The sequence below is a fragment of the Pongo abelii genome, chromosome 4 (assembly GCF_028885655.2).
Source record: "Pongo abelii isolate AG06213 chromosome 4, NHGRI_mPonAbe1-v2.0_pri, whole genome shotgun sequence".
Lineage (NCBI taxonomy): Eukaryota > Metazoa > Chordata > Mammalia > Primates > Hominidae > Pongo > Pongo abelii.
The window spans coordinates 111,146,172-111,172,721 of record NC_071989.2 but is presented as its reverse complement, the minus strand read 5'-3'; the positions used below and the strand labels follow the sequence as shown (position 1 = coordinate 111,172,721).

At 38.6% G+C, this 26,550-nt stretch overlaps 1 protein-coding gene across 3 annotated transcripts; it reads right to left on the bottom strand.

Annotated features, from left to right (window-relative positions):
- Positions 1 to 3,300: 3,300 nt before the first annotated feature.
- Positions 3,301 to 22,934, bottom strand: MACIR (macrophage immunometabolism regulator). Of its 3 annotated transcripts, none has more exons than XM_009240926.4 (3): positions 22,461 to 22,595; positions 15,667 to 15,756; positions 3,301 to 5,774 (listed from the first exon to the last, which is right to left on the bottom strand). In XM_009240926.4, exon 3 carries the CDS (start codon positions 5,749 to 5,751, stop codon positions 5,131 to 5,133), a length of 621 nt encoding a protein of 206 aa, XP_009239201.3. In that variant the 5' UTR covers positions 5,752 to 5,774; positions 15,667 to 15,756; positions 22,461 to 22,595; the 3' UTR covers positions 3,301 to 5,130.
- Positions 22,935 to 26,550: the final 3,616 nt, after the last annotated feature.

The following is a 26,550-nucleotide window of genomic DNA, read 5'->3' as shown; positions in this document are numbered from 1 at the left end:
ACATCCAATCAGCCAGCCAGGCAGAGAGAAAAATAAACAAGATTGTTCTTTTTTAAGACTTCAGCTCCATGGGATTTAAGCTCCCCTCTTTTAAATTGTTACTTAGTCTACAAAATATGTGCTTGGGGTGCTTCTTACACTATCTTTCCGCTTTCCCAATAATAAGCACGTTCTTGAAGGTAAAAACTGTCTTAAGCCCTTCTGTTCCCAAAGTCGCGGCATGTGCTCAGTAGATGCCTTATGGGTCACAGTGTGGGACCATTCTCATCTGTTCTCTGGTTAGAGGACAGGATCCAGAATGGTCTACAGATTGGTCTACTCCAAAAGTTTCAGACTATTTTTTAAATTTACCTTGTAACCCAGTGCAAGGGGTGTGGGGATGTGATAGGCAAAACTTTTATGTAATGCTGATCAGTTCAGTAGCAGCTGCCTAAAGTGCTAAGAAAGATAATGCATCCACATCTGGACTCTAGGGGGACTGTGCTCTGATAGATTAGTGATGTCTGCCACATGCATAAGAGGAGCACAGCGGTTGGCATGCTCAGTATTTGCCATCCCAGCTCCAACCCCTTAGCCAAAACCTGAATTTCCTTAAGTTCAAAAACTTCTTACTGTGTAAGTTCCTTTCCCTAACTGAGGCATTAGGCCAGGGACAAAAGATGATTCAAAGTCTTTCAAATATATATTTAATGCATAATCCTTTTACATGAAAGTTTGGTGAAGAATAGTTTTCCTGGCCAATCAGGCTAAAGGTCACTATTATGAACCCAGCGTTCCCTCCTCTTTCCACCGGATCACCATAAGAATCCTCTCTTGAGAACATTCAGAAGGAACTTTGAAAGTGCAGGTGGCTTTTTCACAAAAGCAAAAGCATCAAAGCTCTTCTCTCCAGAAGCGACTCCAGCCAGGATCACTTAAGGATTCCACCAACTGCAGCTACTCTCTTCCAATCTAATAGATGCTGAGTTCCCTTTTCTCCTTCTGTGCTTTCCCATACATCTGTACATCAAGCACAACCCCACGGTCAGGGGTGACATCAAGCACAACCCCACGGTCAGGGGTGACATCAAGCACAACCCCACGGTCAGGGATGACAACATTCAGACTTGGTTTCAGACTTTCTCTCTGAAACCATTTAATAAAACGTTGCACAGCCGGGCACGGTGGCTCACGCTTGTAATCCCAGCACTTTAGGAGGCTGAGGCAGGCGGATCACCTGAGGTAAGGAGTTTCAGACCAGCCTGGCTGACATGGCAAAACCCCATCTCTACTAAAAATACAAAAATTAGTCAGGTGTGGTAGCGGGCGCCTGTAATCCCAGCTACTTGGGAGGCTGAGGGAGGAGAATCACTTGAACCCGGGAGGTGAAGGCTGCAGTGAGCCAAGATCGTGCCACTGCACTCCAGCCTGGGCGACAGAGCAAGACTGTCTGGAAAAAGAAAAAAAAAAAAAAAGGAAGAAGAAGAAGAAGAAGAAAAAAAATCTTGCACAAAGTCATTTCACAATGGCAAGAATACAAATTCAACATCTCTCCAGGCTAGAGTAAAGAAAGAAGTGTCCTTGGGGGCTCAGCAAACTCAAAATAACAAATCAAGCTCATTCTTCTTTTCCTTTGTTTCGTCTTCTCAGCCAGAAAAATCCTTAACTTTTTTCCAATGTAAAATATCAAAGAAGTCCATTTCATAATTCTTATCTAAAGACGTATATTACAAAGTGAAGTGCAACATTAAGTGCTGACAGCCTCCACTTCTAGCTTCATAATCACATTTATTATATTTCCAAGGCAATCTTCCTCATCAATTTCCATTCTCTAATCAAATTACATTGTTGAAAAAGGCAATTTTACTTAATACTTGCTGTCCTCTCTGCATTACAGTAATGTACATCCTTGCTTTTTTTCAACCCCAACTCTTCTAGAGCATTTATGCCATTTATAAATTGTGACAGTCTCTCCTCCTCTGTTCTCTGAATGAGAACCACTTAGACCAGGGTCACTTAAAAGTTCCTTTAAAAAAGTTCAATGATTATAACAGAATAAAAGCCTTTCTGAGACAAATATATGCTAGAATAAAAAACTAAGAAAAAATAGGTTGCTTAAGATTTGAAGAAATATTTTCTTTAGTGAAAGACTTATTTGCCTCTAAAACTTAACTCAGAATCCTCAAAAAGCTTCTCAAACCTCAAATATTGAAATCACTTAAATAAAGTATCCCAGGGAAGGAAAAAGACACAGTGATCACAGACGGGCATTATAGGGCATAAGAAGCAATGGACAGGACATGATGGCTCTCGAACAGTAGCCCAGCTGGGCTGGAGTCCAGAAGATCTGGGGGTTCTGAACTGGTTTTTACATGTTAAATCCATCCCCATAGAGCCTCTTCTTCCAAGACTACTGACTATGGGAGCCCTGAATCCAGAGGTGTAAAATGCAACCAAATGGAAGTCAGAAGAGCAAAAGAAGCTCACCTCAGATTGAGGCAAGGAATGAAATTTTACTGCAACTTTATGCATCATCTGAGCTTCAATCAAATGGTACTTTTGCAAAAGAAGAAAAAAATTAAAGTTATATAGTGCTGCAGTGTTTAAGGACAAGAACAGTAAGATAATATCATCAGGTATATTCTGGCCAAGTGTGCCCTATTTAGTATGGAATATTAAGTTGAATAAAAAATGAAAAAGTTAAAAAATAGAAACCATGTCAAAAGGGATTGTTTTTCAACTAAAAGAGATCCAGCCTATCCTTTTTTTAAAAAAATTGGTTCTTACCTACCACAGGCTACAATTCCATGGGGCGCAGAGAAAGTAAGACTGAACTAATAAAGGGGTTCTGCAAACACATTGTGGAAATTACTGACCTAGAGTTTTGAAACTTTCTTTCTAGAAAAGCAAATTTAAAATTATATATCTTTACTAATCAAAAAAGAGTAAGTATGCCATATCTCATACTATTAACCCCCCTATTTTTGCCACAGAGTTTCACCTGTCTTTCAGTAAAAAACAAAACAAAACAAAAAAAGCTACAAATTTTTATTTAGCTATTATTAAGAAACTTAGGCACATGGACAGAACAGGTCTCACAGGTAACCAGTTGTGTCTCCTAATAGGGTGAATACATATCATTGCCATGAATACATCTTTTATCATAAAATGCCAATGAGCATCAAAAGCAAATGGTTCGATTGTTGTTGTCACTGTTTTGTTTAAGAAAAATAGGGCCTTAAAATAAGTGCTTCAGTGGAATTCTCGAACAGTAAGTAGCCTGTTGATGGTGGACCTAGTTTAAAGCACCACACAACAATGTGTGTTTACATCACCCCTTTATTTCATAGTTAGAAATAATACAGTTCCACAGGGTAAATTGTCAATAAATAATGGTGTTTAATCATTAAACGTAAAAATCCCACTCTTTGGCATCTGACAGGATTCTATTTCTTGTCAAACTGATGACTGTATAGATATAGCTAATCTTAGTGATCATTCATCAATACAATATGTTACAAAGGTGCAATTTACTTTAAAATATACAACAGCTAAACATTTCCAGCCTAACGAGAAATCTGATCAACTCAGTAAGATACGGGCCAACTTCCCCAAGGCTCTTTCACATAGTTTGCCTTAATGAAAGTGTAATAAATGTTGATTAAGAGTTCCTAGGGTTTTCTAATACTTACTTTGCTCTAAATAGAGTTTGCCATTCATTCTGGCTAAAGAAAAATCACAATTGCACCAGGAATGACCCACTCATTAATTAAAAGGTGTTCTTATTTTATAAGCAAGATTGCTAACACCTAAGAAACTCACAGACCCCAAAATAAAAAGCAGTTCTATGCTGCCAGAAATCCCAATTCAGTAATAAATTGCACCTTTAAGAGTCAAAAATGGGGGGAAAAAAGAAATAGAACGTTTACAAAAGGTAAGTTACATACATTTTTTTTTCAAAATATATTCAAGAATAGTTGAGCTGTATTTGTTACTAAAGCCAGGGCATTATTTCTTTAGCAACAAATTAAACCAGTGCGATTGACATAAATTGTTAAGTAATCCGGGATTAACCCATTAAAACAGTAGAAGCACGTTAGGCTCCTACACTAATCCTAGAAACTGGAATTTCAGTGAGTGCTTGTGTTGCACAGAACTAAAACTGCAATGACCTGATGCCATGCTGAATGGTATCACTTCATACTTAGTTTAATCATTCGATAGTACAAATCATGAGTTCCTCTATTAAACTATTATTCACTTACAGAAAATTCAGATGCAAACAGTATTATGCCTATAATCCACAATTAAAAGAATCCTTTCCCATTTAAAGTTCCAGGTGAATTTTAAGTTAGAAAATAAGCACTAAGGAGAGTTTTTTCAACTTATGAAAACGTCATATTGGAAACTTTCTGGAAAAGCTTCCCCCGCCCACCCATTGTAAAATAAATACTTTGTATCCCAAATTTAATTTTATTAAGACACACTTTAATAACGCTATAAAGAAATATTTTACAGCCATAGAGATCAATAACTTTCCATGCGGAAATAAAAAATTCATTGCTCAATAGTATTATTGAGGCAAGTGAAGAAAGATTACTCTCTTGTCAATCTGAAATGTTAATTTTTTCAGTGCAAAACCAGTTATAAAATATTTAAACTCAATATTTAAAAATAAAAAGTGGTCCAATTCAGCAATGTTCAAGTTCTAAATTTCATAAAACAAATCATTACATACATTTTATAGTAAAATACAGAGATTCAAGAAGTACTTGAGTACTTAAGATATAAATTTCTAATGAATCATATCAAGTCAGCAACAACCAAGCAGATAACATTCCCAATTTGAGTGTCAGAATCATAAAGATGAAATTACTGTACCAAAGCCTTTTTTCCTAGCTAAAAAGCTATACAAACTATCAGTCAACATTCTGTTTTCTTTGCAGTTGCGTGCTCTAGAATGATATCCCCCCCAAGTACCTATGATTTCATTCCTGTATTCAAATTTGATCCAAACAATTTTTATGTTCCAGGAACACTTAGCTGATATAACCATCTATAGTGTGAAGAGTCATGTACAGATTACAGCAGTGGGTTTTTTCTAGCCAAGCGAAGGCTGACCTAAACTTGTTTAAGCTCTCTCCAAGTCATTCATGTATTATTCCTAGCAAACACACGGTCCCCTCGGAGGGTTAGGTGTTGAAGCTGGTACTGTAGCACTTCTGTGTCAGCTGGCTCCTTGATCATTTTATCTAGATTGAGGTAGTCCAGAGATTTGGAGTGAGCCCTCTTACCTTTAAGAAGACAAAGAGGCAGAGGCCCATGGAGGGCCTTATAAGGTTCATAAGGTAAAGATTTAGTGCACTTGTCTCCTGAGCTTGGCATCCGCCTTCGCCTCCTGCCATTGACAGCTGGAATCTCGTATGGCTGGTAGTACCTACTTCTGGTTTTATACAAACGAGAGGAACGGGCAAGTCCTGCATCTAGCTGTTTGGAGCGTAAGGATGGCATGGCTTCTGCCTTGCTCTCTTCACCTCCTGTGCACTTCTGAGCTAACTTCAGGAGTTCCTCGCCAGTCGTGAAGCCAACCAAATAGTTAGAGTCCATGTGTAGGATCTGGTAGCCTGACACGGTCCTCCGCATCGGGGAGCAGGGTGTGCTGGAGCAGCGGGGCTTCTCTGCCTCCGCCTTTCCCGGGGAGTTGGCTTCAGCCCCAGGGAAGGGCAGGGTGGTCAGGGTACTTCTAGACTCTCCATTAATATCGACTTCCATTTTAAGCACCAGTCTGCACAATCCTAAAAGTAAACAGACTTAGATTAGAAGAATATAATGCACAGAGACTTGGGCCAGGCCAGGTCCTTTTAGAAGGCTCAGGGAGCATGAAGTAACACTTGCCTGAAAGACAGTCAATGTACCACTGACATGTATCTATGTCTACTACACATTTCAGAGCGGGCATGAAATGACAACCTCTCTGCCTTTAAGAACTGAAAGGCAAGTTAAATTAAAGTCTGATGTACTACCAAAAAGTTCAGATGGAGAAGCAAACAGAAAACAACAACAACAATACTTCTCTAAATTCCACACTCTATTCAATCACATAAAGTTTATTCCTTAATGCAATATTAAGCGAGTCAAATACAGATCTCAGCATTAAGCAAATGAAAGCAATCATACATAGTTTCATAAGAACACACAAAATATTTCTGGCTTGAAAGTTAAATTTTTCCATTATTTAATTTAAAGTAAGTGCTTAGCTCTTGACACCTGCAATTCTTTTCAATTTGTCTTTAAGGAACATATAATAAAGTTGATTGAGCTGACGAATTTCTGCAAGGAATCCAATTTAGACCTAAAAAACTATTCTTAGAGTATGAGGAGTCTTAGAGGAAGGTTCCCCCAAACCTTGTAAATGTTCTTCCTTCCATATCCCCAATGAATTAAAGAATATCATTTTGTAGTTTAAAAGTTAATCCTAAATCCAATATATCACATAATTTTTAATACTAAAAATGTATAAAACATCAGATGTCATTTTAATTGACTACTTAATCATAAAATATACCACAGGCTTGACATTCTGTTTTTCAATACCCAAGACGTTGTACTTTTCAATAGTTTCATAAATGGCAGAATAATTCACAATGAATATTAATATTGTTCCTTACGATTATTACATTACATAGTTTGGAAAGCTCCATTGACAAGAAATAGAACAAATGGCGGCTAGATTCCTGAAAGCTACAGATAGATCAAATTTGGGAAGCTAAAATACTAAGGGAAATAGTGACAGTTTCATTTCTGAGAAACTATTTGTACTTGCTTTTTAATTGGAAGTAGATAACACAGTTTTAAGTATCTCAGATTGCTAATCAAAATGACATCAGCTGATTTTAAGATGAAAAATTTACTTGAAAATTAAATAACTCCTATGAATCTTTTCACTAGACAAATAACCACTTCCTACTGAAGTATTTCTTAAAGTTTAGGTATTCATTTAAAATCCAAGCAATTAGAAAGCTTTAAAAAAAAAAAAACACAGCACTTTATTCCACCACATGCATGTTCTAATTTCCTTCATTAGAAGATTGTGAAGTTACCAGATACCATGCTGTCCTTCCTATGATCCCCACTGAAAACAAACATTTATTACAATATTTGAGATAAAGCAAATGCCAAAAGATCTATATAGTATTTATTACTCACTATTTATTCTCAACCTTAGACTATTTCCCATTTTTATTTCACCAAAATACTCTAGTCCCTGAACCCTTTTAGATTTAAAGTAATCAGCTTTATTATATTTTTAATGTAAATATTTTTATTTATATTATTTATATAAAATAAATTATATTTGAGGAATTTATTTCTCTGTTGATAGTACTGGAATATCAGGTGACTACCAGCTACTGTAATATGCACATAAGACTTCTTAGCTAATAAACTTTAGAGAGCCATATGAAGCCTCAACAAATTTTTATGCTAAACAAACAAATATTTACTTGGAGGCGAATGACAAATTTATCCTTCCTTTCTCACTAATTTTGTAACCCAGAAAGAATGCAAGAGGACATAGCCAAGGCCTCCAACCTACATAACCTGACTGGCAGCTATAGGTAGTGGCTGTTTCTCTGATATTTCATCCTGAAAAGGAGAGGAGGGTCAGTGAGGCAAAAAAAATAACCAGGGCCATGGAGGAAAGGGCACACACATACACCAAGACTGGGCACCACACTCAAGGACAGTCACCAAGGCAGTGACACTCAAGCAGTCCGTCTGCTCTGAGACTCTGGTCTAGGTCTCTTTCAAATCTGGCACTCCATGACAACTCATGGAGTCCCACCACGCAGCTTACTGCATTCTCATTTAGTATATTACAAACTTCTTTAAATCTATGACTTCAGACCCCACACATTCCAAATCGGGTAATAATTCATACAGAGGCGAGGCTAAAATTCATCTTTTTTGTCTACGAGGAAAAAAATTTGCTAAGTAAGTTAATAATGCATAAAGTTACAGTGAAGAGGAGTGGGCACAGGCTTCTGAGGGCAACAGAATCATCAAAAGTTTTTCCCCATACTAAGCCAATCCTGCTGCATCAAGGTAAACTGTCAGAAATTCTGAGAATCCTTGGGGGTTGAAGATAAAGTCTAGAAGGACACAATGGTTTAGAGAAATAGGCAGAAATAATATATTAGCTAGAAAATACCTAGAAGTGCCTGCAAAATCAGAAATGTGAAGACTTGTGTAAAGGTCAAAATCTGATTTGATATGAAATAGACACTATTGTTAGACGAGTAACTCATCAGTTAAGTTTCCAACAGCCAATAACACTATTAAAAAAAAAAAATCAATTAGCTTGGAAAGAGAACTATCCAAACAGGATCTTCACACATCAACCTGGTAGACAATGATTTAACCTAGGTTGTTAAGTAGAAGATACAGAAGTGGTTTAAGAGCTCTGGAAATTTCAACCAGGCAGTCTGGTATATGAAATCTACCATATTTTACTGAGGTAGACAAAACATTCACTATGGAAAACAGAATCTAACCAGAAAGTTGAAGGAAGAAGCATTTCTAATATCCTCCAACACAAATACTCAATGGAGCAACTAAAGCCAATGCAAAACAGGTCAGTATTCTAGGGAAGATTCCTGCGGGAGAGTCTCAAGGCGCCGGAACATGAAAAGGCTGACTTTAAATATAACATATATAGCTGCTATCTGCTGAACTTCTGATGAGCAATTCTCAGAGCTGGAAAACTGTTTGCATTTTTTGGCTATCAAACATCAGTATTTTTGCTCCAAACTACAAATAGTATATTCTCAAAACTAACAGCTCATTGGGTGGTTCATTGGTCTCTGCAATATACTGCCACATGTATAAGAACAACTTCAGGTCTCGATATTCACGTAGGAACATGAACGCTGGAAACAAGACTCTCACAAATGGCTTCTGTTTTTCTAAAGGATTCGTTTTACTTATATATTGCCCTTCTACACGCATCTACTATGCTGCACCAAGAAAGCTAGGTAGAGGCTGGATTTCAGAAAAGACAGCCCTCATTGTCAAATATTTCATTTGTAGTTGGGCTGAATGCTGAATAAGCAGCACACCTCCCATTCTTCTGTGTGACAGAAAACAAAACTTCTTATGCAACTACATTCCTGAGAATTTCTTGACTAGATTTAAATATTGAAGCAAGATCCTGAGAACAGTTACAGAATCAACTTGCTCAGGTTATTTTTACAATGGGCAGAAGCTCTTCAGACACTGTCCCATCCGCAGGAAGAAGTCTAGGTACCTCCTAACTCTAGAATTCTGGGGAAAAAAAAAAAAAAAAAAAGGACACTAAAGACAGTAAAAACTGAACAGTCTCAAAGTCAACTTATCTTGATATACAGATGTCCAACATTTTCCACAGCAAAATTTCTTACCGAAAGACATTCATCAGGAAACTCAGCTATGGTGACTATAACTAGAGATGGCCTGTGTTTAGCAGTATATTCTTCAGGTTTTACCATGAAAAAAACTGCTTACAGGCTTGTTATTTTTAATAAGCCTATGCATGACTCAGCATTTTGTTTCATATTGTCAAATAAACCTTGTATCCAAAAAGCTTGCTGCCAAGATAAACAATTACAAAGCACTCTCACAAATTACCACTACAGGTACCATGCAACAGGTGCCACACTTCCCACTACATCAATAAGAATAACCTGTGAGTCAAGAAATCAGGTCTAATGCCAACTGCTTCATTCCAGAGCACTAAAACCCAGAGATCAAAGATACCTTTCTTGCTCCCATTAATGCCTTTCATATATAATTTAAAGCAAAAATAGACTGTAAATAGAAAATAGAAAAAGTATTAATATTATAATTACAGAAGGAGCAAAATGTCTGTGGAGAGAAGAAGCTAAAACAGAGAATGAAACAAGAATAGAAAAGTCAACTTGTAATCGAACAATGCTTTTGAAATTAAGCTTCTTAAAAAGTACCAGGAACAATACAATTTTTCAAATGACACCTAAGGTCTTCAATATCTAATTCCCTCACAATCCAACCAGTAACAATAGCACCAATGTATTTATAAAACATGAAAGATTTGGCAACGTTTATAGATGCTTCCATATTGCTGAAATTTAAGTGGATCCAACTAGATGATATCAGACAAAGGTAACAATAATTCTTTAAAAATGTACACAGCACATTTTTAAAGCATTGGGTACAGAATGAAATTGTAAATTTTGGCTAGAACTAAAGCAAATAGGTCCAAATCACAACACATGTATAGGAGAACCTGGTGCACCAGGATAAGCACGTTCAAAAGCCTGTAACCCTTATAGAATCTGCATAGGTCTGAATACTCTCTGAGAGGCCAAACCTAAAGTTGGGGCATAAATACCAGTACTTTGAAAATATAACCTAAATGCCCTTGGCTCCTTAGACCAGCTTTGAAAACAGGTGGTAAATCTGACAAATGGTATAGAAAGAATTCTTTTGGAGAAACACCGTATCCTAATACCTGTATTTCATCTTAGAAACTCAAAAAATTAATTGCTTCATTAGCTTTCCTATATAGAGAGTTCATTTATACATCAGCAGCATGCCTGTTAAAAAAAAATTCCAACTCCCTGAACCTTTAGCTGAGATGTCAAAGGCATGAAATTCTATTGTTAGACTCATTCCACCAAGTTTAATATTGCTCTTTTTTGCTGTCTTCTCTTAAAACACCTTTATTTTTCTCTATTACAGACTGAATTAGTTTATCAAACATATTTTTCATGATAGGAGGGATGTGGTAAAGGTAGGGTACAATGTAATTCTCATGGAGAGAAAGAAAAGCAAAGGTTCCAAAAAGCTGAGAATGTGACTTAACACCAAGATACATCCAGATATTGCCCAGAGTCAGCTCCTATGCTATAGGGTGTCTGAGACAGTGACACACTCCTAGAAACAAAAATTATTTCACTAGGGCTCTAAGCCTGGGGCACCATCCTACTTGCTAATTTCTTTAACCATACACAGAGATATCTCAAAGAGGTCTTAGAGTCCATGAACATTTTTTATAACCACCTTTCCCTTCCAGATACTTTCTTTTTCTTACCTCAATAACCTGCTCAAGTGATTGTTTTTCCTTGTTATTGTTTTTGAAACCGATAAAAGCAATACATGCAAACTGAAAGCTATCCAGTCCAAATAATTCATATTGATGTACTATAAATAGCAAAATCATTCTTCATCCCCTACCAATGCTGGACATATCTTGAGGAAACCCCTATTAATATTTTGGTATATCCTTCCTTTTTCCGCGTATTTACAAATCTGAGAGTGAGTGATTACTTCTTTCTACAATGAAAACATGCAAGAGTACACACAGACACACACGAATATTTCTGCAGGAAATTCCAGAAGTAAAAATGCTGAGTGAAAAAACATGTACTTTTTAGATTTTTATAGCAACCACCTTATTAATAACAAAACCTTATTAATAATGTTTCCGGTTTTTATATGGATATTCCTTTATATAACTAAAAATTAACGTAAACACTTTTAAAGAGTATCATCTATACACTCACCAGAAGAGTACCTGTTTCTCCTCTTATTGCTTAGAAATAGGAATTATCAAAAGAAGAAAGGAAGATTATATGCTTCCTTTTGTTTGATGTGTTTGATTTTTCCAAAAAGAAAAAGATAAATGAAAGGGACATGACTGCCATTCTTTGACCTCAAATCTCCTGATATTATTCTCACTTAAAACACTTAGACACCTCTTTAAAGAAATTTACAAACTAAATGTAAACTTTCCTTCAAAAAAGGGAAGATAACATCTCATTCATTTATATATATTAGAAAAATATATACAGTGTACATTTCAAAAGCATTAGGTACAGCATTCAATACCCCAATACCAGTATTCTGGCTGAGACTAAAGCAAACAGGTCCAAACCATAACACAGGTGAGTGGAACCCTGTGCACCAGGAAGAACAGTCAAGAGAGTAGACCTGCATAAAATCTGCACAGCTTTGAACACTCTTCAAGAGGCCAAGCTTCCTATCTATTTGGCACAAAGAGCAACATTTTGAAAATATGATCTAGATGCCTTAGCTCCTTAGACCAGCTCTGAAAATAGCTAATAAATTTCAAAACTGCTATACAAAGAATTCTTTTTGAAATTGCATTCTGAGAATTTTTTAAAATAAGATTATAAAAAAAATTCACTCGCAGTAATCAAAACACTGCTCCATATGCTTTCACTGTTTTTTTTTAGCAACATACAGCAATACCATATAAGAGAAAACAGATATCAACATAACCATTTTAAATATGCAGAATAAAAATGTCATCATGTTAAGAAAATCCTTTTCAAGAAGTACTTGAATCAAACCATTTCTTATAGAGCCATTTTTGGGGAAATAGGGTCTCCTAAGCATGGCTAAAACCAGTCTAGTGATATCTATGATATCTAGAGTCACCTATTTTTGTGTTTTTTGTTTGTTTGTTTGTTTAGACACAGGGTCTTGCTCTGTCACCCATGCTGGAGTGTAGTAAGGCAATGACAGCTCACTGCAGCCTCAAACTCCTGGGCTCAAGCGATCCTCCCACGTCAGCCTCCCAAGTAGCTGGGACATAGGTGTGCATCACCACATCTGGTCAATTATTTCTTTTATACTTTTAGAGGTGAGGTCTCACTATGTTGTCCAGGCTGGTCTCAAGCAATCCTCCCTCCTTAGTGTCCCAAGTAGCTAGAATTACAGGTGCGAGCCACCGCCCCTGGTTAGAGTGATACAGTTTTAATGCCAGAATCATCTTGGACATAACCTACCTGGAACATCTACCTTGAAATATAGAGAAGACACTGAAACCACCAAGACAGGGTCCTGCCCAGAGCCACACAGGTAGTTAATGCCCATAATTACAATCCAGGCCCCCTGGCTCCAAGTCCATGTTGTGCTTCTAGCATGTGGTTCCCAAACTTGTCTACACCAGAATCATGCAAGGAGCTTCAAAAACTGCTGATGTCTGTTTTCCATCCCAGATTTGTGATTTAACTGATCTGGGGTGTAGCCTGGGTTCTGCAATTTGTAAAAGATTCCCAGGTGATTCTAATATGCATATAGGTTTGGGAACTTGTCAGACAGAACTTATCAGATAGAAGAGTTTCACTCTTTTAAGTCCCTGCTTTGTTTTTAATCAGTAATTACTGTATAGTCATGTTGGTGAACATAATTTTTGGCTGCTTATAATTGCTAACAACCTACCCCTAGGCCTTCTAATTTACTGTTCCTAATCCTCTGTGGGCTGGAAATCTCTGCTAACCAAACGTGTTAAAACTGCATATAAAATAAAAATAAATCTGTGCTGAATGAAAATCGGGCTCCTTCATCTGCACACACTTTGGCGTAGTTATTTTAGCTACTTAGAAGCCTTTGTCAGGTGCAGCTACTTTAGAGAACAGTTTGGCATTTACTTATAAAATTGAATAAATGTTCATTAAACAACACAGCCACCATACTCATAGATATCTAACCCAAGAAAAATGAAAACACATGTCCATACAAACACCTGAATGTGAATATTTATGACAGCTTCATTCACAAACACCGAAACTGGAAACAATCCAAATATCCATCAACAGGGAAAGAGATGAACAAACTGCAGTCCATCCCTACAATGGATACCACTCAGCAATGAAGTGGAACAATCTGGGAAAACACTAAGTGAAAGAAGCAGATATTACACCTATATACTACAAGTTTCCACTTACGTGACATTCTGGAAAAGGCAAAACTATTGGCCAGAATCAATCATTAATTGCCAAGGGCTAGGGTGGGGAGAGGGGATAACTACAAAGGGGAAAATGGGAATTTTGGGGGGTGATGAAAATATTCTATTTGTTGACTATAGTGGTTATTACATAACTGGATACATTTGTCAAAATGCATCAAACCGTACACTTTAAAAGGATGGATTTTACTAAGTTATAATAAATCTGACATTAAAAATAAATGAACTCTTTGTCACTTATTTCCATGTTTCAGATGGTCCTCCAAATTTTAAATTTTTTTGTACCATATAATTTTGGAATCAAAAGGAATCTTAATAGTTGCCCAGTGTATGTTTGAACACCTGCAGTGACAGGTAACTCACTACCTCCCAAGACGACTCATTTCACCTTGTGCAGCTCTGCTAGAATGTCGATTTATTTACACATATATCTGTATGTACATGCATATACACAGTCAACCCTGTCTCCACGGGTTCTCCATCCATGGATTCAACCAACCACAGAGAGAAAATATTTGAAAAAGCAAAAAATTACATCTACACTGAATATGTACAGACTGTTTTCTTGTCATTATTCCCTAAATAATACAGTACAGCCACTATTTATGTAACATTTACATTTTAATAGGTATTATAAGTAATATACAGATTATTTAAAGTATACAAGAGGATGTGCATAGGTTATAGGCAAATACTATGCCATTTTTGTATCAGGGACTTACATATCATCAGATTTTGGTACCCAGGGGAAGTCCTGGAACCAATCCCCCAAGGATGCCAAGGGACAACTGTATAAATATAGGTATATACAGAGATAGATGGATAGACATAGATACACATATATTCCTGTAGTTTCTACCCATTGCTCTAGTTCTGTGCTTTATTTCTATTAGCTGAGTCAGTGACCAGGCCACATTGTTTTTTATTCAATATCCTCTCAAAGTACGTTGTACCATGGTTTTCAAACTTCTTACTCTTTTCCTCAAAACTGAAAATTTTAGTAATGTTTCTAATTTTCCAGTGTTCAAAGATGCATTTTCATATATGTAATAGGTTTTATCTACTTAATGAGATTAAAGTGCTTGTTTTTCCCTACCATTCCTTTGAATCATTCTGCTGCTGACTAGAAATTCAGAAATCACTTATTATGAAACTCTGCTTTCTCTAAGGATTATGACCTCTCTACATAATTCAAAGCAAGGATGTACAAAGATAATGGCCAAGTAGAATGACACACCAAAGCATGAAGTCACACTAATATAGTCTTGAGAATGCTAAAGAGCTACCATAGATCATTATGAATTTCTTTTTTCCCTTCAAAGACTTCAAGACACATGGACAACTATGTCAGCAAAGATACACAGATGACACACTGAAAAAAGACAACTAAAGGAAGAAAACAGCATTGCATATTTTTAACAGTTTAAATTCAGGGTGTGATAAAAAGAATGTCACATTTTCAGTGAACTGCTATATGACTAAGTGAAAATAATGCTCCTTTCAGACACCCGTTAGCTCATTTTTTATGTATGATAATATATAACCAGAATTTTTTGCAAATTATTTCAGCAATGTTTGGAGATTAATGTTTTTACTAAAATTTGCCCCAAATTGGAGCAATTACCTCTAACTACTATACTTTGAAATATTATTTCATAAGATCTTTATGTTAAAGAAATTCAAAGGAAGGAAAACTTAGTCAAACATTTCTAATAAAATAATGTTTGCATATTGCAAGAATAATTTCATTTCTCACCATTAAAAATTTGTAATTGTAGTATACATATTTGCAATAATACACCAACATTTCACATTCACTTGTTTATTTACGGAGTCTTTAAAAAACACATTGTGTTCATACAACTGTTAACAAACAGAAAAAGCAAAATATAACTTACCAGACTAAATCCCAGAAGATGTCACTGTACAATTTCCAATGAGTCCCAAGGGAACACAGACATAATAATTTTTCTGTTCTACTCCAGGTACTAAATATGAAATACAAAAATAAACCTTTAATTTAACAAGTAACACAACTTATAACATGATATCAATTCTAACTGCAAAAGAGAATGAAACTAGCAGGAGGTAGTAACATCAAGTATAGGTTATATAGGATCCAATAATTAATTAATTCAATTGATGTTGAGTTTGTTCACCTAAATGCATCCTCAAACATTTTATCATGTGTATTTCTCTGTACTCTGTTACTTAAATTCTACCTAGAGACTAGGAGTAGCTAACTGGGCTAAATAAAGAGACAAGAAAAATTTAGCTAATAAGTATTGGTTTCATCATCCTAGTCCTATTCATGTGTTCAACTGATTCACAGTACTCTATGGAAAAAAAATAATGCTTAGGCTAGGATCAAAAGCACAAGCCACAGTTCCTAGCTCTGGCCTTGCTAAGAACTCTGCCTCTTGACTCTGCATAAATATCAATCTCTAAAATGTGGACCATAATAACTCCCCTTCCTCCCTAATACATTTGTTAGATGGATCAAATGAAATGAGGTAGGTGAATGCTTTACATGCTGCAAAGCTCTTTACAACGTGTGATGCTATTATTATGCAATTAATTTTTGGTATCGACTCATTTTAGCCATAAAGCAGCAACAATGTAAATCTTTCATAAGACTGATGTGAGGCAAATGATTAGAAGTCTCTTGGATAACATAACAAAAAAAGAGAGCAACTGAAGGAGCACTTTTTTACAGTTACCACCTTACTTAAGGTTTCTAGCATCTCCTCTGTGCCTTCCCTCTCTTACCTGGGAAGTTAATGTGTAAGAGAATCTATCTTTATCTCCTACCTCCCTAGTTAATAGGGTTAATTTGCTGAGACGAGGAAAACCCTCCAAAGTCCTTTTCCACCTGTAAAAGTTTCTTTGGTTGTTGGTTTTCTGTTGGGTTAAACAACAGAAGCAGCTGGAGGGGTGTCAAATGAAGCCAGTAGATTCATTTTACCTACGTAGGTGCACAGAGCCCAAGAAGTGTCAACAGTACAATACCTTATCAAACAAAAGACAAACTGCAAGAAAAAACGCAAGGAGTTTGTAACTTTATTACTTTCCTTACCAGTACAGGAGAGTTTTATCCACAGGAAATAGATAATTACTAAGTTTAATATGCGCTTCTTTAGCTTGAGAAACTGGAAGGAGCCAATGCACCAAGAACTGTCATTCCAAGAAACTAGCATGTTTATCAGCCTTTGCAACTTCTTCAGATGTAGATAACAGAAACACTCCCTTCCATGTCTTTTGCCACCAACTATTCTCAAATTGGGGAACCAAAAAATCTTGAAAAGTAAGCCTTGATTCTATCCCACCAATGAAGCCTCTAGTTTTAACACACAGTAAATTGTAACAAAAATTGTTACCTACAGACAAAATGTTTATTTAATATAATTATCCCAAAGAATTTCCCCAATACTAACAACATTCATCTGCATTTCTTATTTAATGGATTTTTAATGGGAAAGAGGAGTTTTAAAAACGAACATTTCTTTAGCATCTTCCTTATGTCAAAAGCGATATACAATTTATATCATTTAATCTTAACTACTCCATGAAGAAAATATTATTATCTCATTTTTAAAGTACTCTTTAGTAGTATCCCTATTTTAAAGTACTCTTTTAAGTGATACTTACTACATGAGAGTCAGAGCAGGAATTGGAACCCCAATTGGTCTGACTCCAAAGTTCATTTACTTTACTACTCTGGCCTCTGTTCAATGATAAGACAACATGTATAGCCCTTTACACAATAATCACGATCCTGCAAAATGTATATCAAGTAATTTCTATAAGTGAAATTCTATTCTAAGTGTATGGGTAGGCACTTTATCTAAAAGCTTTATTGCCTCATTTGTGAAATGGTTGGGGGAACTACTTAGCTGCAAGGTTATTTCCAACTTGAAAAATATTAGGATTTGGTGGCACATCGTGGAAAGTCTTATACAAAATCCCTCTGAATCATGGACTCTTTTGCCTATGAGCTTCTATTTTCTAAAATCATAAATTATGCGACAGAAAAAAAGGTATCAACAAATACTGTCTGGTTATATGGTTGGATATCAAATACAGTTATGTATTTCCACTTTATTTCTCAAGACTACATCTATCACAAAGTGGGATAGATTTCATTTATACTTTTAGAAATGTCAATTGAAAAACAAGCAGGAAGAACATTAGAAATATCTGAATGTCTTAATCCTAAAGAATAGTTTTGACAGTCTTAAATCTCATTCAAACTTTCATATAATTTGCCTCGTGTATTTGGTGACATATTCTTCTTTTCAAGCTTTTAAATGCATTAGAAAAATATTTACACTTTCAAAGAGTTTCTTTTTCAACACCAAAAGAAAGAAATCAACTAAAACTTTAGTCTGGATTTGAAAGCAGAGGAGTCTTAAAGACATTACCCAACTCTTGCACTGGAGCTGATGTGTAAATCTAGGAAATGGTTGGTAATTTCATAGTAAACAAAGAGTAGTAACTGATTATTCCTATTATGCCAGTGCCAAGCCAAAAATAGAATATAAACACAATGTCCAAGGGAGCAACACAAGAAAAACCAAGGTGCAGGAGCTCCATTACATTCTCACTTTTTCTAATTTTGACTCGGCATCCTGCTTTGTGGGAGGAGGAGGAAGAGTAGGAGGAGGAGGCGGAGGAGGAGGCGGAGGAGGAGGAAGAGCAGGAGGAGGAGGCGGAGGAGGAGGCGGAGGAGGAGGAGGCAGAGGCATATGGTGAAAAAGAGGGAAAAATAAATAAAAAGAACAAGACCAGAAACTAACTAGTATAAGATTATACCTTTTCTTTAAGACATAACCCATAAAGAAATCTACTACAAAATTACAGTAAGGGTTCTACCCCCATCTCCCACTTATAACAATTAAAAGATTGTAATATAAAAATTCCCAAAACATGTATCTTTCAAATAACACACATTTTTAGACTACTTTAAAAATCTGTAATTCTCTAATGCTTGCAACTGATTTTGGCCAATGTTCTGAACACTGAAGGCTTGGAAAGATATCAACAGATTTCCTCTCCAAAACAGTCAGCAAGAGGAAAAGGAATCCATGTGAAATTCTTAGAAGATAGACTAAATGCTGCATAAAAACAAAGACTGAAGTAAATAGAGCAAAGGCTACAGGATATAATAAATGCCTCCAGTTATAAGAAGCTGAAACACAATGCAGTGGGACATTATCCCATAAGCAATAAAAATAGGAAAAACTAAGCATTGGCCAAGAGCTGCCCACAGACTTCTGGATAAGAAAGTCATGGGTGACTAAGCAAAAGACACCCAACATTTCACTGCAAGTGGAGCTTCTACAAATAGAAAAGTTTGCAAACATTAACTACCAAATGTATTGAATTTCTCAGGTGATAGTTATTATCACAGGTAAATAAGAAAGACTTTCAAAAGAAGAGTGACAATATATCTCAATTCATAGTCAATACCCTGGCATAATTATTGAAAGCAACCCCCTTTAACTCTCAAAAGTGTCTCAGTTTGACTGTTTTAATTGTTATCCTACTCAAAAGTAACATGGAAAGGCAATGACTTTTTTAAAAAAGGAAACACCCTTCTGCTTGAACAGTGAATTCCCATACAGGTCTGAGTTCTTCTTCGGGTGTACCCACTTAGGTATTCACTTATTCAGTCATTCAACAATGTTTCTTGAGTCTTATTATATATCCCCACACTATGCAGGCACTGGTGCACATATAAAGAGATGGCCTGAGACTGGGTCAGAGGGGAGGCCAGACATGGAAATAAATCCTTCTAATAACAGTAAACCTGAATGGCACTAGGAACCCAGAAAAGGGAGTGGCTTTCCCAAAAATATACAAAGCTCCATTTGGAAATGTTTATGTCCACACAAAATCCGTACACACACAAAAAAGTCGTAAATCTCAAGCTTCAGCACAGATCACTAACAAAACAGCAGTAAGAAAAAATTTAACAACATCTATCACAAATCATAAGATTATAAATATGAGGACCAGCACATAGCCCTTTCAAATATTGGTAAATAAAAATCTCATTCATCATTAAAGTTTATATTATGAAAAGACAAATTTTAGGCAAAGAAATTGGTACAGAAGAAGCTGTGAGTTCTAATTCTAGCTACCAAAACATTTATTTTCATTTTTTTCATGGCCCTAACCTGAAGCCCACCAAAACATTTTTACGAAAGAAAAGAAAGAAAGAAAGAGAAAGAAAAAGAAACAGGTAGTATTTTCAGAGTGGCTATTTAAGAAGAGACCAATAATGGAAAAGCACTTGGAAAAAAAACATCAATTTTTAAAAATTCTTTCAAAATAGTGAAAACATTTTGTAACCACTAGTCTCAAAGACCACTAAAAACAAGTAAAAGATGAACCAAAACATCTCTGGAGGAATATTAACTGAACACTAAGCAGAAATAAAATGGCTTAACTGTCAAAGTACAACACAACAATGAAAACAAAATGTTTAGCTGCACCTAGATGCTCATCTTAGAGGTTTCTTTCAAATATTCTTACTTTACCATTTGCAACTTGCAAAAACTAAGTCATCAATACTTTTTAAGAAGAGTTAACTAGGGTGTGACTTTTCTGAAACCATCCTTAACCTTACAAACAAACCATTAACCTTGCCAACTTGGTAAGATAACCCATAATTCGTTCAGTAAGACAAAAATGTGTTTCTCTTTCTAGTATCAGTTCTTTTAATAGCAATCCACCCCCTTAAAGTGTAGCACTCATTATCTTTCCATTTCTGCTAGTAAAAATTAAACCTAGGTTACTAATATCTTCTTATCACGTGGTGTCATCCTTCTACTTTTAGAAAAATACTCAGTTTCACTGCAAATATGACCGACAGTAAGTGGAACTAAAGGTCAACATGCAGCCTTTACAAGAAATTTGTCTCTTAGGAAGTATCATCAAAATGGGACAGGTGTACACGGTGGAATTGGCTAACCTTTGGGAAAGCTTAAAACCAGGTACTCATTTTGATAGGCTGGTGACAAAATCAAAGTTCTCCCTGGAGGAAAGGAGCTGATCCCCCACCTCACCCCCAGCTACAAATCAGCAAAGAAATTTTAAACCCTGTACATAAAGCTTTATTACTCTAACCATATTAAGTACTTTTGAGTTAATTTTATAATAGCTCTCCAAAATACACAGAAATATACAAAGAAAATAAGCAAATTCATTGTTATATAATATCAATAAATATATCTTATACACTGAAATAGTTACTAACACTTTCATTTGCAATTAAATATACTGTTAGCAAAAGCATATTCTATACATCAATTGTTATCAAATTAACAGGTCTCTGTATTCATTAACTCTTATATTCCATCCTGTTCATTTTACTTTTAAGTTTATAATGCATTCACAGTTACATAATTAAAACACTGAGGATTCTGTGACACATTCATTAAACTTAATAGTGTAATCATAAATCGCGGCCAAAAGCTTCTGCCGTAATAACCAATACTATATTTTGAAATGACTGGGAAAATAAACTTTGCAAAAGGGTCATTTCTATCTCTATAGTGTCAATCCTGCATTACAGGATTTAAGAAAATAAAACAACTAACAACCCTAAATTGCAGGTTGGCTCTTCGGTAAAAAAAAAAAAAAAAAAGAAAAAAAGAAAATGAGTCTAGCAACATCAGAAATGTGCAAGAATTGTTCTTTCAGCTAGGAGCGGCAAGCACACTGTAAAATGCCTCCATTCTTCTTCCTGCTCAAATAAAAAGTTCCAGCTCCAGCTTTACCTGTGCACCACAGACACACACACACACACATACACACACACACACGGAAATCTTGGTTCCACCCAAATCACTAACCCACCGGGTTGAAAACTGAGGTGGAAGGAGAGGCAGGGAGTCCCTAAGCGAGTGGAACACTAGCAAGGGGAAAAGGACGGGGCCATCATTCCCTTCGCGTTCCCATCTCCTTTCTGGCGGAGACCTGCAGATTCCACCACTAGAGAGAGTTTGGCAGCTTCACAATGGGGCCGCGTTGCTGGAGGTCTGACTGCCACCCGCCTCGAAACCCCTCTCCTCCGCTTCCCACCTGCCCCAAAGTCCACCCGCGACAGGTGGGGCGAGGGCGGCAATGCCCGACGACATCTGCCGCTTAAGCTTCTGGCTCGGACCGGGCCCCAATCCACACGCGCGCACACGGCCACAGCCGGCCAGTCCACCCCCACTGCACCGGCAGACACTCGGAGGGCGCGGGCGGCCTCGCACCCGGGTTGCAATCCGGACGAGGAGGGTCGGCGAGATCAGGCCGCCGGGGCTCGCCCTGAGGTGCTATCTGACCCGGGCAGTCGCGCCCTGAGCGCGGCCGGGCACGCAGCCAAAGGTGCAGCCGGCCTGGGAAAGCTACTTCTCAATGGGGCCTCCAGGCCCGCTGCCCCGCGGTGCGGGAACAGCGGCCAAGGGAAGGAGCGAGCGTGCGCGCCAACGCGCCCCGACTTCCGCACCGCGGCACCGCGGCAGAGGCGCTCCAGGTCGCCGAGTCCCCGCACCTCCCCAGCGAGCGCACGACGCGCGCACACGGGGGCGCACGCCCCCGCACACTCACACGCGCTGCACACTCACGGCGTCTCCGGCCCCACCCCTGTGCCAGGGAACCGCAAGCTCCCTGCACCCCGCGCGGGCCCCACCCAGTTTACCAGACCCCAGTCCCCTTCGGGTGCCTGGGAACCGGTCCACCGAGGCCAAGGGACGCTGGGGCCGCCCCGCCGCCCATCGCAGAAGCTGGTCCGGCCGGGTTTCCCCAGCACCGCGGGCATCGTGCGCCCGGCCCAGACACGAGGCGGAGAGGAAGGGGCGGCGCCGCGATTGGGGCTGGCACTGGGGATCGGAGACTGGGGCAAACCCACTCCCCCAAGCCCCCCATAACCACCACCTTTTCTGCAGCACAAAAGGTTACAGACGGAGCCGTCGTCCCCGTGCAACCTACCGATGGCCCAGGGCTCCGCTGCCTCCGCCGTGCCCGGGGCTGCGGAACTGGAGACTGGGGCAGGAGAGGCGCAGGACTGCGGCGCCGAGATCCGGGCAGAGGCCGCCAGCCGAGCCAGCCGGGTACCCTCTCCTCTCCCACCGCGCTCGGCGCCAGCTACCGCCCTGCGTAGTCCCCGCCCCCTCCTCCTCCGCCTCCTCCTCCGCCCGCCTTCCCGCCTCCTCCCTCTGGCTGCAGAGGCGCAGCCCGTCAGCGCTGAGCCCGCCTCCTGCGCCCAGCTCTCAGACACCCGGAGGAAGGGCGGGCCGGCTGGCTGGAGAAAGGCGCTAAGAGGCCAGAAGAAGTTGGCGGGGGTGGGCGGGGTTGTTGACTGGTGGTGGGGAGGAGGAGTCGCAACACCGGCTCTCTAGTCTAAACCCAGCACTCCAACTAAAGAGCTCCAACTTGCGGACCTGGGAACACTTCGGCTTCCTCAGTTAAGTGGTGTGCTGATATTTGTCACTTGTGAGTCTCTGCTTTAAGGGCTCAGCACTGAGCGAAAGTACAGAAAACTAGAAGGCCATGAAATTAAAAATTATAGGGTCAGTCTAGGAAAACTCGTAATATCCAGTGAAGGTGGCGGGGCGGGGCGGGGGGAACTTCAAATTCAGATTCTGATTTGATTAACTATTTTTAAATTTGCACAAATGTTGATCTTGTCTATTATTGTAATAAATTATTTTCTTTGATGAAGATTTGCTTCTCTCAATTCATGTACATTTCTGCCGAACTGGTTAAGCTCAGCAATAAGAATATTTACTGGCATGCATATCCATATTTACATCTCTCAATAACCATTCTGTGAGGAAGTAACCAATTTTGATCCACATTTTTAAAATGCAGAAAGTTTAGGTCATATGCCTACTAAGTGGCTAAAGCTGAATGTGTACGCAGTCGGTGAACCTCAAAATTGTTTATAAGTGTTATAAATTTCGGTACCAGTGTCAAATCAAGAGAGTTTGTTATTTTTTAAAAGACAAAATGCTTTATCTTAACATAAAAGACATAAATCTGGAGTAGATTAATATAAGTTTAAACAAGTCTTGATTCACACTTGTTCCAGAATCTACATATGTTCTTGACAATATAAAGGCAAAAAATGTATAAACACCTCTAGTTCAACAGAACGACTCCCAGAGGCCGCTCAGCTATAAGACATTTTATGATACTGCTTATGTGCCCTAAAATAAGTACAGGAAGGTAGAGGGAAGAGTAAGTTTTAAGGAATGTTCCCTAAACAATTTTGGAAAACATCAGTTACTTTTTTTTCCCAACATAGATTTGTATGTAATTTCAAAAATATAGAAGCTAGCACAACATAATATGAATAAATAAATGAAGAAACGTTTTTTGCATCAGTACATTAGGAGAATACACTGAGAATTATTTCCGATTATAATCTGTTTCACACAATAGTGTATTGTCCTGATGATCATTCTCATAAAACCACCTCCAAAACATTGTATATTTTATATTAAGAGACTTAATTTCATTTCTTCCTGTCTGAAATCTTACAACTTTTTCAGAAGAATGTCTTGTACTTGCCCTTTGCTCTGAGAGTTTGGCAGTGTGCTTTGGCCAAAAGCAATAAAGTTCCCCTCTTAGTTTATTAGGCTCAAGGCTAGCTCTCTTGAGGGCATTGTCTCCAAATTGCCTCCCTCCCTGGGTGGTGCTCTATGCTCCCATCCTAACCCTGACTTTTCACCCAATCAGAACTTAAGTCAGTTCTTGAGTGTCACAAAGAATACCTGATAAACCAATTCACCAGGCAGTAATGGTTGATAATAGCTTTATGTGTGGCCCCATCAAGGATATGTTTATGCCACCTAGAGATGCTGACTGGGTACTGTCTTCACTCGGATTGGATATGGGTTGCAAGTGCCGTGGCTGAGGGGCATATAAGAGGTGCAAGTTAATGCAGAATCCCTTCCCAGAGCTTTTTAGTGTTTTGTGAAGATCTCTTCAATCTATAAAGAAAAATGGCATTCATATAAAGGGTTAGGCCCAAATGTAGAATAGACCCTGAGCCCTGAAAGGCCTTGTGAATCTGGGGACTCAGAAGCTCCATCTCACACGCTCCTTGTGTAAGTTATGTCTTTGCCTCAAGGCATCCTTTCCAGAAAATCCCTTTAAAATGACTTTAAATGTCAGCTGCCTGGGAAATACTATACTACGCTGATGTAAATGATGTCAGCTAGCAAACAACCAGCTTAAGAGAACAGAATAGGTGAATTTGATAGCAACATAGTGATGTAAAACAGAATCTACAAAACCAGGTGTGCAAGAAATACCACATTGCCTTCTTTTCTATAAACTCATTTGTTTCAAGCAGGGTCTAACCAAGAAAACAGAAACCATTTTGAATATCTACAGAAGTAATTGAATGCAAGAAATTGGTAACGTAGGTGATAGAAAAAGTCAGAAGCTAATCAGGAGATGGCACAGTAATCCAGAAACTAGCAACTGCGGCCTCTAGCTGGAGAAATAAGAGAAGAGAGAGGGTTATTGGAGTCCAGGGCCCAGGCAGCATGGCCAGCCTGGCGAGAGCTGCGGCCTTAGAGGAGAAACAACCACTGCCAAAGAAGCAATCTAGGGAGGGAGAAGGGGGAAATGTACTATACATTCTCCTCTCCTGCCCTCCAATCTCCTTCCAGTGCCTTGCATTGGCCAAGTCTGATACACCTGCCATAGGAGCCAGGGAAACAGCCTACGGGGATCAGCCCTTTGAGACACTGAGGAGACTAGGAGAAGAACGTAGAATCTGCACATGATTTTATTTCTCTTTAAAGGCCTTACTCTTTTGTAAAGTTCTTCCCTCATTCCCTCGAGCAGGGTCAAAGTTCCAAGAGCATATGCCAGACCAGACCATGAGTGGGTGATGATGGCAGGGAGTGGAGGGGAGGTCCTTCGGATTGCAGTCATCTGTCCACAGAGGTTTCCTTTGTTCCTTCCTGGAGCTGCCACCTATGGTTCCATGATACAGTGCACAACCCGCCTATAGACGGGACGACCCTGCCCTATACACTGGTTCCCTCCCTTTGGCTCCAGCACCACACCTGAGGCCAGAGGAATTTCCTAGATCTGGGACCATCCTGCTAAGCCTCACACATCCTCAGTCATTTATGTTTAGGGTATTATGGTGGTCCAAGTGCAGGGCTCAAATCCCACTGCCTTGGGATATACTGACTTCTATCGTCTTCTTTCCAGATACAAGGGAATCACTTCTTAAGGAAAATCCTTCCTCTTCATTTTTTTTTTCCCCAGACACTCTGCCATTGCCAGCAAACTCTATTCTGTCTCTGGGGCTTAGGTTGTTTTCAGTAAGAGCCAGAACGAAAAAATGAACTGCTGGCAACCCTGCCACATCTCTCCCCAAGGCAACAAGGGGGTAAATACAAGTTGGGAAAAAAAATCATAAATTAGTGTCTCAAAATATTATCCAGCCATAGAAGTAAGAGACAGTTAGTACTGTGGACCAAGCTGAGGAGGAGAAAGGTGGAAGGAGCTTACTTTGGAATATGTTGAATTTGGTGACTCTGTGGCACATCCTCATGGAGGTGTCAAGCAGAAGGCCAGATATGTGGAGTGGGCACTCAGGAGGGAAATGCAGGCTGCCCTTCAGCTCTTGCTAGACCACTTCTAACTCCACACTCGCATTCTGCTTATTCATTATCTAAGCCTGTACATAATTGTTTCCTGTGGAGCACTCTTCTCCACCCCTCCCTCTCAGTCTGACTAGTTCTTTGCCATTCCTCAGATTT